Here is an 18953-nt window from a genome sequence, read left to right on the forward strand (position 1 = left end):
CTCCAGCCAAAGTTGCTGCGACGAACGTGAGGCCCAGTGCCCCTGACCTCTTCATCTCACACTGGAGTTGGTCCCTCCGGGGCGGCTGAGAAGCTGTTCTGGGGGTGGGGAAGCCAGCTGGAGGGAGCTGGACGCAGGCGTCACGTTACTAGAAGGTGGGGACAGGCAGGACAGCCTTAACGTATCGCCCTCCTGCCAACGGGAGCGGAATGGGCATTGGGCCAGGAACTGAGCAGGCCGGGAGAGCAGGAGCCCTGGGTCAGCTTGAGTGTCCCGGCCCCGTGCAGGGCTTGGCCCAGAGCGAGGAGACCTGCAGAGTGGGGAGAGCCTAATCGCTGGGCTCTCCAGAAAGCTGCTGCACGTGCCTGGACACGTGTTAGCCTTCTCTGGGCCTCAGTTTCCTCATCTGTGACCGGAGGCAGCTGGCTTGACTGATCTGCGAGGTCCCTTCCAGCCTTGAGAGCCCATGGGTTTCCACCTGGATATTAGAATTCCCTGCTCTTACTCTGAGACTGGAAAATCCTAAAAGCCTGTGCAAAGTATCTAAGCTACTGCCGTGCTAAGATTCCAGAATCGTCTCTTCCTTTATGTCACTGTTTCGCAACCCGTTTTCATTATCAGCTTCCTGAAGAGCTTTTATTTTTGATTTTTAAGGTTTATTTATTTGTCTTGATAAATTTTTTTTTAATTTTTTTTTTCAACGTTTATTTATTTTGGGGACAGAGAGAGACAGAGCATGAACGGGGGAGGGGCAGAGAGAGAGGGAGACAAAGAATCGGAAACAGGCTCCAGGCTCTGAGCCATCAGCCCAGAGCCCGACGCGGGGCTCGAACTCACGGACCGCGAGATCGTGACCTGAGTTGAAGTCGGACGCTTAACCGACTGCGCCACCCAGGCGCCCCTTGATAAATTTTTTTTTAACATTTATTTACTTTTGAGAGACACAGCGTGAGCGGGGGAGGGGCAGAGAGCGAGAAGGAGACACAGAATCCGAAGCAGGCTCCAGGCTCTGGACTGTCAGCACAGAGCCCCATGTGGGGCTCGAACCCACGAACTGTGAGATCGTGACCTGAGCCGAAGTCGGATGCTCAACCGACTGAGCCACCCAGGCGCCCCTCTTGTATTTTTATTCATTTTTTTATTAAGTAATCTCTATGCCCAATGTGGGGCTTGAACTCACAACTCCAGGATCAAGAGTTGCATGCTCCGTGGGGTGCTCGTGCTGTCTCTCTCTCAAAAATAAATAAATACACTTAAAAAAAAAAAAAAAAAAGAGCCGCATGCTCCACAGACTGAGCCAGCCAGGCGCCCCATCTGTACGTAAGATATACTTTAATAACACATTTGTAGAAAGATTCTGGGATTGTTTTTAATCTGAATTCCACAACTATAAATATTCAAGAGTCTTTATGATTGTGATATTCTGGAAGAGGGTTCAGCAAACTGCAGACTGTGGACCAAACTAGGCCCCCTGCCTGTTTTTGTTTTTGTTTTTATTTAAAAAAAAATTTTTTTCAACGTTTATTTTATTTTTGGGACAGAGAGAGACAGAGCATGAACAGGGGAGGGTCAGAGAGAGAGGGTAACACAGAATCGGAAACAGGCTCCAGGCTCTGAGCCATCAGCCCAGAGCCTGACGCGGGGCTCGAACTCACAGACCGCGAGATCGTGACCTGGCTGAAGTCGGACGCTTAACCAACTGCGCCACCCAGGCGCCCCTTGTTTTTGTTTTTAAATAAAGTTTTATTGGAACCTAGGCCCGCACATTCACGCATGTCCAGTCTAGGGCTGCTTTCCGGCTACCACAGCAGCCGGGAGTGGTGGCAACAGAGAACGTCAGCTCCACAAGGCAGAAAATAGTTACTCCGTGGCCCTTGACAGAAAGTGTTCTGAGTCCTGGTCTAGAATGATCCATTCCAGCATATCTTTGGTTCTGTGATTCTAGAATTTGATGTTCTTGAGTTTGCAAGGTCTCTGTAAGAATCCGATCTGAAGGATTTAGAGTTTAGATTTCTAGGAGTTTGAGATTCTGTAAGTCCAAAGTGCCCACATCTTCCCTCCACTTACTCTCCTACCTTTGTCGGCCACACGCTTTGTGCCATTGCCCTGAGCCATCTCCAGCTCAGGAATCTCCACGGTCACCCAGCCCGTGTGGTCCCTGCTGTCGTTGAGGGTCCCGAGGTCCCCGCAGGTTGAGGTTGCCACGCGACTCCCAGGAAAGCTGCCACCGGGGCCCGCAGACCCCCAGGCTGAACCTGCCTTTGGTGACGTGTGAGTCACACAAGAAGACACCGTCCTTCTTCCACCCGACACGGAGCTGCTGCCCCGCGGGCCAAGGTCACCTGGCTATCCTCCCTCACCTGCGGCAGTTTGGGCCCCTGCTGCACACTGAGGCCTGCAGTTCCTTGCAGGACTAGGGGACACAAGACGTGAGTAAGGCCTTTCCGTGTGTGTGTGTGTGTGTGTGTGTTTATGGGACTTACTCTCTCAGCCCACACAGGTGACACTACGTGATCTTTGCGAGGTCACTTCTCACTGAGGCACACCAATCCTGCCCCGTGTGTGCCGGGTCCTGTTCTGGAGACCACAGACACAGGCACAGAGGTGACGGAGACAGACAACCATTCCTGCCATGGTGGAACTGACGGTCTCGGGGGTGCAGAGAGAGAGACCCAGGAAGTCGTGCAGTGAGAATCACGATGGAAGGTAAGGATGAGGTGAGGGAGAATCTGGTTGTGGAGGGTGGTCTCGGAAGAGGTGCTGTTTGGAATGGTAAGAAGTAGCCAGTCGTGTGGGAAGAAAGGAAAATAGGGAGGAAGAGCGCTCCAGGCAGAGGGCGCAGTCCATGCAAAGGTCCTGGGGCACCATCACTCCTGGGAGGTTAAAGGAAGAGCGAAGAGGCCCTTGTGGCCGGAACAGAGTGAGCGCGGGGGAGATGGGGCGGAAGTGGAATCAGAGAGGGGATGGCCTATACAAGGCTTTGGAGGCCGCAAGGTGGGGATTGGCTGAGGTGGGCAGGTGGGCATGCGGAAAGCAGAGAAATTTGCTTTTTAATCTTTTTTTTTTTTTTTTTACAGTTTATTTTGAGAGAGAGAGAGAGCACAAGTAGGGGAGGGGCAGAGAGAAGGAGAGACAGAATCCCCAGCAGATCTGCACCATCAGGACGGAGCCCAATGCGGGACTTGAACCCGCATGAGATCATGACCTGAGCCAAGGTCAAAGGTCGGACACTTAACAGACTGTGCCACCCGGGCGCCCCAGTTTGCTTTTTAGTCTGAGTGTGATGGGAAAGCAGGGGAGCGGGGAGGAAACGGGGTTCAATTTAAGTGTTAAAAAGGTGGGCCTGACTGCCCTGGTTAAGGACAGAGGGTGGGCGGGGAGGATCAGGGCTGGCTGCGGACGAGGGCCCAGGAGAGTGGCATCAGGATCTGGACCCTGGGGAAAAGCAGACAGAATCTGAATAGATTTTGAAGGTTGCCCCCGGAAGGGTCGAAGAAGGACTGAATCAAGAGAGGGCGAGGTGGCCGATGGCCAAGGCTTTAGCCTCAGGCACCGTGTGAATCAGGTGGCTTTCGGCCAATATGGAGGTCACTGGCGGAGAAGCAGGGCTGGAGGAGAAGAGAAGAGTTTGCTTGGGACCAGGAGAAGTCTGAGGTGCCCGTCAGACCCCCCTGGAATGTGTGCGTTTGGATCAAGTGCCTGGCCTTTGAGATGCCATGACAGCTGACGCTGGAGAGATGAAATCCAGGGAAAGGTGTTTCAGGTGGAAGGAACAGAAGGTGCAAAGGCCCAGAGGTGGGATCAACCTGGGCGTGTTGGGAAGGGAAAGAAAGGAAGAAAGGAAAAAAGGAAGAAAGAAGGAAAGGAAGGAGAAGGAAGGAAGGAAGGAAGGAAGGAAGGAAGGAAGAAAGAAAGAAAAGGAAAGAAGGAGGGAAGGAAGGAAGGAACAAAGAAAGAAAGAGAAAGAAAGAAAAGAAGGAAGAAAAGAAAGAAAGAAAAAAGAAAAGGAAGGAAAAAAGGAAGGAAACAAGGAAGGAAGGAGGGAAGGAAGGAAGCAACAAAGAAAGAAAGAAAAGAAGAAGAGAAAGAAAGAAAGAGAAAGAAAGTAAGAAAGAAAGAGAAGGAAGGAAGAAAGAAAAAAAGAAAGGAAGAGGAAGAAAGAAAGAGAAGAAAGAAAGAAAGAAAGAAAGAAAGAAAGAAAGAAAGAAAAGAAAGAGATGGAAGGAAAGGGAGGAAGGAAGAAAAGAAAGAAAGAAAAAGAAAGGGAAAGAAAGAAGAAAGAAAGAAAGAAAAAAGAGAAAGAAAGAGAAGGAAGAAAGAAAGAGAAAAGAAGAAAGAAAAGAAAGAGAAGGAAGGAAAGAAGGGAGGAAGGAAGGAAGAAAAGAAAGAGAAAGAAAGAAAAAAAAGAAAGAAAGAGAAGGAAGGAAGGACAGAAGGAAGAACGAAAAAAAGAGAAAGAAAGAAAAAGAGAAGGAAGGAGGGAGGGAAGAAAGGAAAGAAGGAAGGGAGGAACAAAGGAACAAAGAAAGAGAAAGAAAGAAAAAAAAGAAAGAGAGAGAAGGAAGGAAGGGAGGAAGGAAATAAAGAAAGAAAGAGAAGGAAGAAAGAAAGGGAAGGAAGGAAAGAAGGGAGGAAGGAAGGAAGGAAGGAAAGAATGAAAAAGAAAGAAAGAAAGAAAGAAAGAAAGAAAGAAAGAGAAAGAAGAAAGAAAAAGAGAGGAAGGAAGGGAGGAAGAAAGAAAAAAGAAAAAGAAAGAAAGAGAAAGAGAAGGAAGGAAGGAGGGAAGGAAGGGAAGAAGGAAGGGAGGAACAAAGGAACAAAGAAAGAAAGAAAGAGAAAAAAAGAAAGAAAAGAAAGAGAACAAAGGAAGGAAGGGAGGAAGGAAGGAAGAAAAGAAGAAAGAAAAAGAAGGAAAGAGAAAGGAAAGAAAGAAAGAGAGGAAGAGAGGGAGGAAGAAAGAAAAGAAAGAAAGAGAAAAGGAAGGAAGGAGGAAAGGAAGAAAGAAGGAAGGGAGAAACAAAGGGACAAAGAAAGAAAGAAAGAAAGAGAAAAAAAAGAAAGAAAAGAAAGAAAGAGAATGAAGGAAGGGTGGAAGGAAGAAGAGAAAGAAAGCGAAAGAAAGAGAAAGAAAGAAAGAAAGAAAGAAAGAAAGAAAGAAAGAAAAGAAAGAAGGAAAAGAAGAAAGAGAAGAAAGAAAGAGAAGGACGGAAAGAAGGGAGGGAGGAAGGAAGAAAAGAAAGAAAAAGAAGGAAAGAAAGAAAGAAAGAGAAAGAAACAAAGAAAGAAAGAAAAAGAAAGAAAGAAGGACGGAAAGAAGGGAGGGAGGAAGGAAGAAAAGAAAGAAAAAGAAGGAAAGAAAGAAAGGAAGGAAGGAAGGAAGGAAGGAAGAAAGAGAAAGAAAGAAAGAAAGAAAGAAAGAAAGAAAGAAAGAAAGAGAAGAAAGAAAAGAAAAGCCAGCAGGCCAGCCAAGGGCAAGAAAGAGAAGGCGCAGGAGTGTGTTGCTGAGAGACTGGGGTGCAGGGCGTGGTGTGAATGTTCTCCTAGGGCCCCACTCTGAGGATCCCTGCTAGAACCTTCAACCCTTGTTTTGTGATGTGTTTTTTTGTTCGTTTTTTGGTTAGAATTTATATATGTATTTTGAGAGGGGGGCGGAGGGGCAGAGAGAGACAATCCCAGGCAGGCTCCGCATTGTCAGCGCATGAGTGGGGCTTGATCCCACGAGCAGTGAGATCATGATCTGAGCCTAAATCGAGAGCCGGGCGCTTAATCAACAGCCCCCAGTCGCCCCGAACCTGCAACCCTTGGAAGGTTCTGCGTATCAGAGAGAAACAGGCCGTGTCTAGCAGAGCAGAGGGAGAGGTTTCCAGGGGTTCTGGGCTAGAGGGCAGGCCGCGGGGGTGATGGACAACAGGAAGGAGGGAGGGGGGAGGGAGACCCCCGTCCTCACCCCGGAAATGCACCAGGAAGACCAGCGCTGTGCCCAGGGGCTCCATTCCTGGCCCATCAGGCACCCCCCCTTCTCCTCGCTGGTGCGCACCCCCCATTCAATTCGACAGACCTCTGGCCACAATCTCCGCCCCTGCCACAGGGGCAGATGTGACGCCCAGGCCAGACGGTAGATGTCAGCCAGGTGACCAATGCTTCTTAGGGCTCCACTTCCTCCCGTCTGTTGCCTCAGTTTCCCCAAAGATTCGTTTGGTTATTTATTTATTTATGATCTGAAAGGCAGCACGTGTACGTGAATGGGATAATGCGTCCCAGTGAATGGAAATCTTTCTGGCAGATTCTATATAAGCACACCTGAGCGGGGGTGGGGGGGGGACAGGTTGGAAGGTCAGGTGAGGCAGGTGGCGGGGGGGGGGGGGGGGGTGGGCAGGGAGCAGGCAGGAGAGGCCTCAGTGTCTGGCTCCCGACCACAGTGTGACCTCTTTTTAAACCCGGAAAGAAGAGGGCCTGCGTGCGCCCCAGAGTCGTTCCTGCCAACCACAGGATGGCCCCCGGCGGCGGCGGCACGCTGACCACACTGTCGTAGCGGGTATACACAGTGTCCCAGCCTCCCTTGCACTCTCTCAAACTCCACCCTTCCCCCCACCCTCTGCTGAGAGGCAATGCTGGAGATCCTGGGGAGATCTGGCCCCGGGCTGGCCGGGAAGACCAAGGTGGACACAGACATTCTTGGCCTTGTGGATTCCGGCCAGGCAGAGAGGCTGCTGGAGGCGGAGATGTGCGATGCCGGGGCTTTGCGGGGTGCATAGGAGTTCGGCTATTTTTCTCGGAGAGAGAAAGAAGGCATTGGAAGGAGACCATCCTCTTGGACCTTGGCTTTGCAGCGGACGCAAGGAGCGTGAGCAGTGAGGGGCCAGATCTCGCGGGAGGGGTGGGTATGGCCTTCCAGTTTGAGGAGCAGCCACGAAATCGCGTGGGTGCCCGAGTGCGGAGACTGAGGCACTCCAGGGACGAAGGATGGGCTCGAGGTCACCACCCGGGTGGTCGAACCCAGGCAACCTCCTTCCCAGTCCCGGGCTCTCGCCAGCTCCGTCATCGCTACCGGCGTCGGCCCCAGGCTCTGGGGGATGGCGGGGGGGGGGGGGGGGGGGTCCCGGCTCTCAGCGACCCCAGCGCAGGACTACGTTTCCCAGGCTGCCGCGGGGGGCGCGCCTGCGCGCTGCGGCCAGTGATGGAGCGCTGACGGGGGGCGCGGCGGCGGCGGCGGCGGCGGCGGCGGCGGGGAGGGCTCGGCGGGCCATTGGCTCGTGGTCGCGGCAAAGGCGGCTCGAGGACCAGAAGAGCGAGCGGGGCCCGCGGGCCGGGCCGGGGACGACCTGGGCCGCGGCCATGGAGGACCAGAGGGTAGGAGCGGGGCGGGGCGGGGCGGGGCGGGGCGGGGGTGGACCAGGGGAGGGGACCAGGTGCTGCCGCAGCGCCCCCCACCCCCACCCCCGCAGCTGCTCTGCGGCCGAGGCCCCACCCCCGCCGCCACCCCGCCGGGGTCCAGCCCCCCCCAATGCGGGACCCAGCACCCCACCCCACCCCCGCCGTCGCCCCGACCTCTCATCATCTTGGCCCGGGTCCAGGCGCATCCCCTCCAAGCCCCCCACCGGCGCCCAGCATCCCAGCCCCAGCCTGACCCATCCCCCACGCCTTCCATGCGGACTGCGGACCAGGTGTCCGGTCTCTGCCCCGCCCCGCCCCTGAGGACGCTGCTCCGGCTCCGCACAGGTGATCCCACCGATCCCGCACCCCCAGAAGAGGGACCAGGAGGGGGTCCCTCCCGTGGGAGGCCTGGGTCGGGGCTCCAGGCCCCAGCGGGATCCTCCCACGCGGCTTCTCTTCTCTCCGTCCCCTCCCCCAGACCTCCCTGCCCCGCTCCCCAGTTGCCTGGGCCCTCTGGCCCCGCGTTCCCAGGTTCCTCCTTTCTTCTTCCCCATCCCTGTTCCCAAGGTGGCCCCTCACCCCAGATCACGCCCCGCCCTCAGGTTGAAGGCTTTGTGCTGAGGCCGACCTGGCTCCGGCCCAGGGTCGGCGCCTTCCCCAGAGGCTCTTTTTGAGCCTCAGTTTCCTCCCCTGTCAAATGGGCATGTGCCAGGCGAGGGGAGGTAGGGCCAGAGCTTCGCCCAGGGCCTGCCTCACGGCGGTGCCCAAGCTCACTGGCACGGTGGCTCCCACATCTCCTGGATCCCAGGAAGGCGGAGTGGGGAGCCCCAAGTTTGGGGGGGGGGGGTGTGCCGGGCCTGGCCGAGGGGCTTACCGGCTTTGGCGTGTGCCTGCTTCGGGTGGGGGCAGGAGGCTCTGCGGAAGATCATCACCACGCTGGCTGTGAAGAATGAAGAGATTCAAAGCTTCATCTACTCCCTCAAGCAAATGCTGCTGAACGTGGAGGTGAGGAAGTCCCCTCTGCAGGAGGGACGGAAGGAGGTGGGGAGTTCGTGGGCCAGAAGGGCTGGGGGGGGCGGGGGGGGGCAGCCACGGGAGTTAGCCAGCCTGTTGCTGCCGATGCCCGTCGGACTGTGCCCGGCTGCCGCGTCCAGGCCTCCGTGTCCCCGTCTGAGCCTGGGCTTTGGCCGATCCTGGCCGTCCTGACCCCACCACCTCTCCCCAAGGCCAACTCCACCAAGGTACAGGAAGACCTAGAGGCGGAGTTCCAGTCCCTCTTCTCCCTCCTGGAGGAGCTGAAGGAGGGCATGTTGATGAAGATCAAGCAGGACCGCGCCAGCCGCACCTACGAGCTGCAGGTGGGGGGCGGGGTGCGCTCCAGACCATCACCCAGACCCTACCCCCCCCCACTGCACCCCTCAGACTCAGCAGAGCCCAGCTGGCCTCAGGGTCTCCCTCCACAGCTGCTCCTCCTCCCACACCGCCTCTTGGAGGTGCCCCCGAGTGTCTCCCGGATCCAGAACAGACACCCCAGTGGCCTTGGCCTCACCTCCTCTGTTTCCTGGCCTCTTCTCTGCCCCTTCCCTGGCCGTGATCCGTGTAGCCACCTGCTGTCCCTCTCGGTCCCTGCTCCCACCCCCACCCCCTTCTCCTTCACCACATCCACGTCTGGCTGTTCCTCCCCTCCTGTCCTCACCCAACGCCTCTGATTTCTCAGCCCTTCCCACTGGTCCCCAGATCCGACAGCATCGCCTCTTGCCAACCCCCCCACCCCTGCCACGTACAGCCCCTAGGGGGTCTAGGACTCTAACTGAGGCACTGGGGCTGCATCAGCCCCTCCCGGACAACTTCCTAACATCCCAGATTTCCCATCGTGGAAGACGTTGGGGCCCCAAGGCTCAGGTGGGGTCTGGGCGTGTGAGTTTTCAAGAAAGGGATTCCCCAGGTGATTCTGCTGTGCTGCCGGGAGTGAGCCCCGATTTCCCTGCAGCCTCCCCACCCCCACAGCCTGGAGTTGGAGAAAGGTGTGGTGTCCCCAATCCCACAAAGTGGGGGAGACCGCGAGGGTTTGACACAGTGGGGTGAGGTGTCTCTTCCCTCGATGCCATGCCACCCCTAGAACCAGCTGGCTGCCTGCACGCGGGCCCTGGAGAGCTCAGAGGAGCTTCTGGAGACGGCCAACCAGACCCTGCAGGCCACGGACAGCGAGGACTTCCCTCAGGTGGGCGCCTCAGAAGCCATACTGGTAGGACTACAAGCTAAAATATAGGACACGCGGTTAAATTTGCATTTCAGATCAACCATGAGTGAGTTTTTAGTATAAGTGTGGCCCGGGCAGCATTCAGAAGTATGTCCCAAAGAGCACATGGGACATACTTATACTAAAAAATTCTTCGCGGTTGAAGGCGCCTGGGGGGCTCAGTCGGTTGAGCATCCAACTCTTAATTTCGGCTCAAGTCATGATCTCGCGGTTTGTGAGATCGAATGCCACCCACATCGGGCTCTGGGCTGACGGAGCGGAGCCTGCTTGGGCTTCTCTTTCTCCCTCCCTCTCTCTCCCTGCCCCTCCCCTGCTCACTCACTCTTTCTCTCTCTCAAAATAAATAAGTAAACTTAAAAACAAATTATTTGTCGGGGTGCCTAGAGGGCTCAGTGGGTTGAGCATCCAACTCTTAATTTCGGCTCAGGTCATGATCTCGCGGTTTGTGGGTTCAAGCCCCACATCGGGCTCTGTGCTGAGAGGGCAGAGCCTACTTCGGATTCTCTCTCTCCCTTTCTCTCTGCCCCTCCCCTGCTTGTGCTCTGTCTCTCCCTCCTCTCTCAAAATAAATAAACTGGAAAAAAATTTTTTTAACTTATTTGTGGTTGATCTGAAATTTAAATTTAATAATGAATAATTTTTGAATATAATATATCCCATGAAGTATTTAGTATATGTCCCAAATATTGAATGGGGCCCATTTATACTAAAAAGATCATTTTGTTTATCTGAAACGCAGAGGTAACTGGGCACCCTGCATTTTTATCTGCCAAATTGGCCAGCTGTATATCCTGGGCACTGGGGGTGGGCGTAGGAGCCTGTCTTTGCCCCCTATCCCTTTGGGGCACAGCCAAGTGTTTCTGCCCCAGTGGTGGGGACTTTGCCAAGTGGCCCACTCTGGGCCTCAGTCTTCCTGTCTGTGTAGTGACTTTCTGATTCAATGAAGACAACACTTTGAATTTTATTCCGTCCCTTTTTCTAGGCTGCCAAGCAAATCAAAGATGGGTAAGATGCCGGGATCTGGTTCCCACCCCAGTGCCCTGTCCCTGGTGTGAAGGTGGGGTCCCTTGGCCCAGCGCACTGAACCAGAACAAAGGGGACTGGGTCTCCCGCGCACGCTTCAGAGGCCTGGGCCCTTTTGAGATGCCTGCCGGCAGGTTGCCTCTGTCTTCCTCCCTGCAGTGTGACGATGGCACCTGCCTTCCGGCTGTCATTGAAAGCCAAGGTCAGCGACAACATGAGTCACCTCATGGTGGACTTTGCACAGGAGCGCAGGATGCTACAGGCACTCAAGTTCCTACCTGGTGAGAGGGGAACTTTCTCCCGGCCTGGATTTCAGGGAAATGGCCCAGGAGTCTAGGGTAGCCTGAGAAAGGCTGGGTTAGTAAACCTGGCGTTGAAATCCCGAAGGCACCGCTCCTGGAGGTAGAGCCCTGAGGATACCCTGCCTGTGTGGGTGGGGCCACGAGGAGGCCTGCCCCTGGGGGGTGGGGCCTTGAGGATACCCTGCCTGTGTGGGTGGGGCCACGAGGAGGCCTGCCCCTGGGGGGGTGGGGCCTTGAGGATACCCTGCCTGTGTGGGTGGGGCCACGAGGAGGCCTGCCCCTGGGGGTGGGGCCTTGAGGATATCCTGCCTGTGTGGGTGGGGCCACGAGGAGGCCCGCCCCGGGAGGTGGGGCCACGAGGATATCCTGCCTGTGTGGGTGGGGCCACGAGGAGGCCCGCCCCTGGGAGTGGGGCCACGAGGATTCCCTGCCTGGGTGGGGCCACGAGGAGGCCCGTCCCTGGAGGTGGGGCCACGAGGATAACCTGCCTGTGTGGGTGGGGCCACGAGGAGGCCTGCCCCGGGAGGTGGGGCCACGAGGAAGCCCGCTCCTGGTGGCCCAGCCCTGAAAAGCCCTACCCACCTCCCATGAAGGCCATGCCCCTATGAGAGAATTCTAGAAATTATCCTGAAATGGTGGTATTCTGAGAAGGCCCAGGCTTTTGTTGGTTGAACCCTGAGGAAGCTCTTCCCCACCACCCCACTCTGGTGAAACCCTGTGGAAGCTCCACCCCCAGGCCCCAGTGCCCAAAGGGGCCCCGCTCCCAAGGTTGGGCCCCAGAGGAGGTCCCCAAGAAGGCCTAAATTGCGGGTGAGGTTTCTGTAAGATCGCCCTTGCAGGCAAAGGACCTGACCCCCCCCCCCCCCCCTGGACAGTGCCCAGCGCCCCTGTGATTGACCTGGCCGAGTCCCTGGTGGCAGACAACTGCGTGACCTTGGTGTGGCGCATGCCGGACGAGGACAGCAAGATCGACCACTACGTGCTGGAGTACAGGCGGACCAACTTCGAGGGCCCGCCCCGCCTCAAGGAGGAGCAGCCGTGGATGGTCATCGAGGGCATCCGGCAGACGGAGTACACCCTGACCGGTAAGCAGCTCAGCCCTGCTGCTGACACCCACCCCGCTCCCTACCCCCAGCCCCGTTGGGCTCAGCCCCCTCCGGGCTCCTTTTCCCCATCAACTGGGGGCCCCGCTGGGCTGAGCAGGAGTAACGAAGTGATAATAATAAAAACGATATTGATGACAGGCACCGCGCCGTTTCTGGAGGGCTTACTATGTGCTAAATGTTTGCCCCACGCGTAACGAACAACGGACACGCGTCTCACCGCCATTTTACAGACGAGAGGACTGAGGCCCGGGAGGCAAGGCGTTCCGCATCGGCGTCTCACGTCTCCTATGCAGCGTTCATTCATTCGTTTCCGGGTGTTGAGCGCCTGCCGGTGCTGCCCTTGCCCTAGTGAGCAAGACTGGCGACAGTCCCGCCCTGGAGCTGGCATCCTCCCAGCGTTGGGGGATTTCCTTGGCAGTCGTAAGAAAGCAGAAAGCGTGGGGATTCCCCCCAGCCGGAAGGGGAGTGTCTCCAGAAGGGTAAAATCGGGGGTCCCTGATGAGTTTCAGCAGCCGTCTGCGCCGGAGGAAATCCTCAGTGGCGGGGAGAGCCGTGCCCGCAAGATAACTGTCGCTACAGCTCTTGGGCTGTAATCAGCCTGTTCTTTATCTGTAATTAGCATGCATGGTTACTAATGAGCATGCTAATTGCAGGAAAGAAAAGCCAGCAGCCCGCAAAAGGGCCTGAGAAGCTACTGGTTTATTATCCTTTGCACGGGAATCAAAACAAACATATCCCACTCCCCCCCCCCCCCCAGGCTTTGTTTTTATTTTATTTATTTTATTTTTTTAAACACTTATTCATTCTGGAGAGACACAGAGAGGCAGCGCGTAAGTGGGGGAGGGGCAGGAGACGCAGAACCCGAAGCAGGATCCGCCAGTAGCCGCTTCCGTAACTGTAGTTCGATATCTAAACCAAGGAACAGGCATGAGCCTCGTGGGTCCGCGTTTCGCTGGCGTTACGTGCCTTCGTCCGTGTGCGCGCGCGTGTGTACGCCCGTATGCGGTTTCGTGCCGTGTGCAAGTTCAGGTACCCGCCACCACGGTCAGCGTGGAGGTCTGTCGCATCCCAGGCTTCCTGAGGCGTCACCCCCTCGCCACCCCCCTCTTGTTGCCTTTTGCAACATTCCTAGCGAGTGCGTTCCGCAGGGCAGGACGTTGAATCCACTGAAAGGCGTGTGATGTCGATAGGGACGAATGCGCTCATCTAGGCAACGAACGCGTGTCGTCATTTGTCGTCTCCGTTGCTTGGACAAGTCGGGAGGGGTTTGGTTTAGCGTTTGGTATGTACATGCCTCGACTCATCGCGTCCTCATGTGACCCCTGCTTGGGATTTGGCATTGCGATTGCCAGTTTGCAGAATAGGAAACTGAGGCACACAGTGAGTCCAGACCGCCCATAGGCACATAGGTTCCAGGTTTCAGAAGCTGAGCCTTCTGGTTGGTAATCTCTGCTCTGGGGCAGTAGGTGGTGTTGCTGAGTAATGTACTGGGCTCTCAGGGAAGGGGATCCGGACAAGGGGGAGACAGTCTGGGTGGGCATCTGGAAGAGGTGGCAGCCAGGCTGAGGCCCGACAGAGGAGGGGAGGGTGGAGAAGAGTCTTCTAGGCAGAACAGCCTGATCTAGGGCTCAGAGGCCAGAGCGCTGAGCCTTTTATGTCCGAATTTGCATGCCACCCTTCTGCAGGGGCCACGCTAACGTTCTCTATATCGTTCCAATTTTATTTTATTTTTCTAAAGCTTATTTATTTTGAGACAGAGAGCTCAAGCACGGGGGGGAGGGAGGGAGGGAGGGAGAGAGAGAGAGAGAGAGAGAGAGAGAGAGAGAGAGAACCCCAAGCAGGCTCCACGCTGCCGGTGCAGAGCCCGACGCGGGGCTCGATCTCACGCACGGTGAGATCATGACCTGAGCCGAGGTCAGGAGTCAGCTGTTGCACCAACCGAGCCACCCAGGCGCCCCTGGGTGATTCCAATTTTACTCTACATGCTGCTGAAGCGAGCACCGCGAGCCTTTGTGTCCGGAACTAAGTTAGGTTTGCGGAGAGAACAACATCTGTGGGGGAAGTGAGAGGAAGAATGGGCAAAGGGGAGCTATGGGAGGTTTTAGAGCAGGGGGCGCTGAGTACTGTTTTGGATGATCAGAGGACGGGCATCCCAGGGGGAACACTCAGGAGGCAGCTGGGCATGCGGTCTGAGCGAGGGGTTGGGCAGTGGGTGCTCTGGTGGACAGATGGTGTCTGAGGTGCAAGAAGGGGACAGGGGCACGGTGACACGAATAAGAGCCCCAGACAGAGTCACCCTGACATTTAAGGGTGTTGAGGATGGAAGTGCCTGCAAAGAAGACCTAAGGAGAACAAACAGAGAGGGGAGCCAAGAGACGACAGTGCCGTGGCTGCCAAGGAAAGAATGTTCCAGGAGGGAAGGAGTGGTCAGCCAGGAGGTCCTGCGAGGTGGGGGACCGACAAAGGCCAGAGGAGGGAGAGTGAGCGAGGCAGCAGAGAAGGGCTGAGGGTGTAGACAGCTCTCCAAAGAGGTTTAGCTTGAGGGGAAGGACAACTGGGTAGCTGCTTTTTATTTTTGAAGACTGGAAGAAACGAACCCAAAAAGAAAGAAAGAAAGTGGGGGACATATCCTAGAAGTAAGGAATATCTTTAAGTAACCAGGCATGGGGAGATCGAGGGGTTCCAGCAAATCAAATGGCTCGTTCGCCTGTTTCCTGCCTTTGTTGCATGTGGATGCGACATTCTGAAGGAGGCTTGCCAAATGCACTGACAGATTTTCCTAGAGGAGCTTCCTCCCCGCTGGCCAGCCTCAGACAGTAACTCTCTTCCCTATAATACCAGCCCAAAGTCCCAGGGAAGTTTCTGATTGGCCAGTTTGGGTCATGTGCCCATTCCTGAGCCAATCGCTGTTACTGTGCCCCTAAGCATCCTGATTGGCCAGTCTGGATTGGAGGCGGAGCCAAGTACCCATAGTACCACAGGTAAATGAGGGCAAGGATGGTGTCTCAGGGATAAGATGTCGTTTGCAAGGTGCTCCTTAGAGTGAGTACTGGGACTACCGTGGGACACAGGGACCTGTAACCTTTCGCTCAAAGTGCACGCCATGTTGAGATCCCTCTGTTGCTCCTAGGTCTCAAGTTTGACATGAAATATATGAATTTCCGTGTGAAGGCCTGTAATAAGGCAGTTGCAGGCGAGTTCTCCGAGTCGGTGACCCTGGAGACACCAGGTGACTGGTTCCCACCCCTACCCTGGCTGTGACTCCATAACCCCTCGCCCTGGGGCCCCAGGTACTGATGTGTAATGAGCATCTTCTAATCAGGGCTCCGTGACTCTTTTTGCTCTGGCTGCCAGGATGCTCGGAGCTTAGTCCCCAGTAGCTTCCTTAACCTGAGTGTCTAATATACACCTGCCATGGTTTTTTTGCTTTTGCACTTGAGCCCATTACACTGGATGGGTTTTATACTCTCTCTCTCTTTCACACACACACACACACCCTCCCTCTCTCTTTCTCTCTCCTAAAAACTAGATAAGCGCTCTTAGAAATGGGGATGGGATATCAGTAGTGAAGGCCGAGCTTACTCTCCTGCAGCAACACCTTTGCGTGCTCTGTGAGGACTTTCTAGAGTCTAGCCTAACTGTCGTGCTATAGCCCGGGCCCCTTCCTGTGATTACCCTCCAGCAGAAGCACCACCAGTGCTTTGAAAATGACTCCAGACCTAGGGGACCCTCAGGCAACAAGCCCTCAGCCTTCACTCCCTTGGCCCTCGGCTCTGCCCCGTCTGTCTTTCTGGGCGTCCTGCTGCCTGTCGCTCTGTATCCGTCTGTCTCTGAGCCCGGCAACCTCTCTCGTTTTCTCTGTCTTAGTCCCTGCTGTCGCTCTCTGTTCTCCGTCCCTGTCACATGGTTTGTCTTGGTCACTGTCTGTCTCTCTGTCTCTCTCTCTGTGTCTCTCTGGGTTTCCCCATCTCTGTGACTCCCACGTCTGCCCGGCCCCAGCGTTCATGTTCCGCCTGGACGCGTCCACATCTCACCAGAACCTGCGGGTGGATGATCTCTCCGTGGAGTGGGACGCCATGGGCGGGAAGGTGCAGGACATCAAGGCCCGCGAGAAGGACGGCAAGGGGCGCACGGCGTCTCCCGTCAACTCCCCCGCCAGGTAGCCTGCCCCCTGGCCTCCCTGAGTTTCTGGTGGAGATGATCACACGGGGCAGGGACACCCAGAGCCCAGCGTGGTCAAGGCTGGGGTGGAAGGAGGGAGCCCGAGAAGGGAGAGGAGATTTGTTTTTATAATGTGTATTTATTTTCGGGGCGGGGGGAGGGGTGGAGGGGAATGCGTGCAAGTAGGGGAGGGGCAGAGAGAGAGGGAGACAAAGGGTCTGAAGCGGGCTCTGCGCGGACAGCAGACACGGGGCTGGATCTCATGAACCGTGAGATCACAACCTGAACCGAAGTCAGATGCGTAACCGACTAGCCCAGGCGCCCCAAGAAGAGAGTTTTAACTGGGTTTTGACAGCTGAGTAGTTTTCCAGACGAGGAAGGGCTATCTGGGCGTGTTCTGGAAGGAGGGGCCCAGTGCGTGAAAAGAACCAAGTCCTGGGAAGGACTGACAGGAAGACCGCGGTGGCCGGCGGGGTGGGGGGTGGGGGGGGCCAGGGAAACCCTCCTGTGGGGACAGTAAGGGCTGCGCTGAGCCTTCTCCCTGTCACTCACAGAGGCGTGCCGTCTCCCAAGAGGATGCCCTCCGGTCGTGGGGGCCGGGATCGCTTTACAGCCGAGTCCTACACGGTGCTGGGTAAGGAGGGGCAAAGACAGGAGGGCACAGGGGACACTCTGGGCAGGGCCCTGATGGTGGGGGGTGGGGGGTGGAGAGAACTCCTTTGGTTGGGGAAACTGAGGCAGCCGCCAACAAAGCTTTCTGGGAATGGTTCCAGTAATGTGGTGCTGGAGGAATTGAGGACTGGCGGGGGGGAGGGGGGAGGGGGTGGGCTTACTGGGGGTGGGGGGGCAGAACTTGTGGAGGCTGTGGCCTGGAGGTCGGCCAGGGGGCGTCCTGGGGTCTGTGGAGTAGCTGGAAAGAATGGTCACCTACGGGGCAGCCGGGTTGGTGGGGGAGCCATAGAGAGTCGCTGGTGTGGGAGACAGTTAGCAATGGAGTGAATGGGGCCCACGGAGGAACCAGGGTTCAGGGGGATCGTCGCTGTCCAGAAGGGGGCTCCCAGAAGAGGCTGGGGGGTGCAGGAGTCAGTGCGGTCAGTAGTACCTGGGCAGGGGCGGGGTTAGAGAGTAGCCGCGTCCTGGGGATAAGCTAAGACCTGAGGAGAAGCTGGGGTTCTGTGGAGGAGCTGGGTTTTCCCGAAAGCATCTGAGATTGGCGAGAGGTGGGGTCCGGGGAGGAAGCAGGGGGGAGGGGTGGGGGTTCTGCAGAGCGGCTGACACCTGAGAGGGGGCTACGGGGCCTCTGGGAAGAACGAGCCTGGTTGTGCTTGGGAAAGTAGCTGAGGTCGGGGAGGAGCTGAGACGGGAGAGGGCCGTGGGCCGTGAGGGAGGCAGGGGCAGGAGAGGCTGTGCAGTCGGGCCTGGGAGAAGTTGGCCTCCACCAGGGGCTGGGGGTCCGGGGAGACCCTAGATTCACAGAGCAGTAGGAGAGGGGCCCGGCACGCCGGCGCGCCTCTGCACTCCGGTGGGATTCGAGGCCCGTGGGAACACTTGGGAGTCCGCCAGGCGCAAGGGTTTGGGGGTGATCTGGTGTCGGAGAGAACTGAGGACCGAGGGGTGTCTGAACACGGGGAGGAATTGTTTGCTTTGGAGGAAGCTTCTAAGGCCTGGAAGTAGCTGGAACGAGTAGCCTGGACCGGCAGAGAACCCGAAAGGATTAGCTGAGGCTTGGCGAGTATCCGGGCTCTCGGGGCATCCAGAGGAGGCGGATGAGGCCCGGAAGCAGTAGCCGAGGACTGAGGAGTACCCAGGTGGCCGCCCCCTGGCGCAAGGCCACCCGGGACCCGACTCCACCCCGCCCCGCAGGGGACACGCTGATCGACGGCGGGGAGCATTACTGGGAGGTGCGCTTCGAGCCGGACAGCAAGGCGTTCGGCGTGGGGGTGGCGTACCGCAGCCTGGGCCGCTTCGAGCAGCTGGGCAAGACGGCCGCGTCCTGGTGCCTGCACGTCAACAACTGGCTGCAGGCCAGCTTCACCGCCAAGCACGCCAACAAGGCCAAGGTGCTGGACGCCCCCGTGCCCGACTGCCTGGGCGTGCACTGCGACTTCCACCAAGGTGACCCCCGCGCCCCGGGCCGCGTCTCTAGCCGCCTCTCCCCGTCCCGCCTCTGCCACGATCCCCTTATGGGTCCCCCTGTCGCTCTGCCTCCATCCCAGGCCTCCTGTCCTTCTACAACGCCCGGACCAAACAGCTGCTGCACACTTTCAAGGCCAAGTTCACACAGCCACTGCTGCCCGCTTTCACGGTGAGAACCCTTCCGTGGCGGGGATCGGGGTGGGGGTGGGGGGGGGGGGCGCCGGGTGCCGGCTTTGCTCCTGAGCCCGCCTGCCCCCCTCCCCCTGTGCCCCAGGTGTGGTGCGGTAGTTTCCAGGTGACGACGGGCCTGCAGGTCCCCAGCTCCGTGCGCTGCCTGCAGAAACGGGGCAGTGCCACCAGCAGCTCTAACACCAGCCTCACCTAGGCGCCTGGACCGCCCACCCCGCCCGGCTGATGCAGAGGGGGGCCCTCCCAGGCCTCGGTTGTTTCAGCCGGCACCCTCTCCTCTCTTGCTGCTTGGAGCCTTAACTCCTGCGGGGGTCACCACTGGGGAGCGGCGGGCCCCGGGGCGGGCCCTCCTCCCCACCTCGCGTCCTAATAAAGGTCAATCACTGGCCAGGCCGTGCTGAT

The 18953-nt window shown here is 57.0% G+C and overlaps 1 protein-coding gene and 1 pseudogene across 2 annotated transcripts; one reads left to right on the forward strand and one right to left on the reverse strand.

Annotated features, from left to right (window-relative positions):
• The first annotated feature begins 7206 nt into the window (after positions 1-7206).
• On the forward strand, positions 7207-18939 carry FSD1 (fibronectin type III and SPRY domain containing 1). 2 transcript variants are annotated; one of them, XM_045491556.1, is made up of 14 exons: positions 7208-7350; positions 7575-7719; positions 8284-8379; positions 8601-8732; positions 9494-9595; positions 10617-10639; positions 10817-10938; positions 11835-12044; positions 15196-15294; positions 16065-16224; positions 16781-16860; positions 18090-18341; positions 18443-18531; positions 18637-18939. In XM_045491556.1, exons 3-14 carry the CDS (start codon positions 8362-8364, stop codon positions 18745-18747), a joined length of 1398 nt encoding a protein of 465 aa, XP_045347512.1. In that variant the 5' UTR covers positions 7208-7350; positions 7575-7719; positions 8284-8361; the 3' UTR covers positions 18748-18939. The 2 variants fall into 2 exon arrangements, with proteins under 2 accessions (XP_045347510.1, XP_045347512.1); XM_045491554.1 differs by lacking the exon at positions 7575-7719 and having other exon boundaries at positions 7207-7350.
• On the reverse strand, positions 13705-13803 carry LOC123607775 (annotated as a pseudogene).
• Positions 18940-18953: the final 14 nt, after the last annotated feature.

Source organism: Leopardus geoffroyi, chromosome A2 (assembly GCF_018350155.1).
Source record: "Leopardus geoffroyi isolate Oge1 chromosome A2, O.geoffroyi_Oge1_pat1.0, whole genome shotgun sequence".
NCBI lineage: Eukaryota > Metazoa > Chordata > Mammalia > Carnivora > Felidae > Leopardus > Leopardus geoffroyi.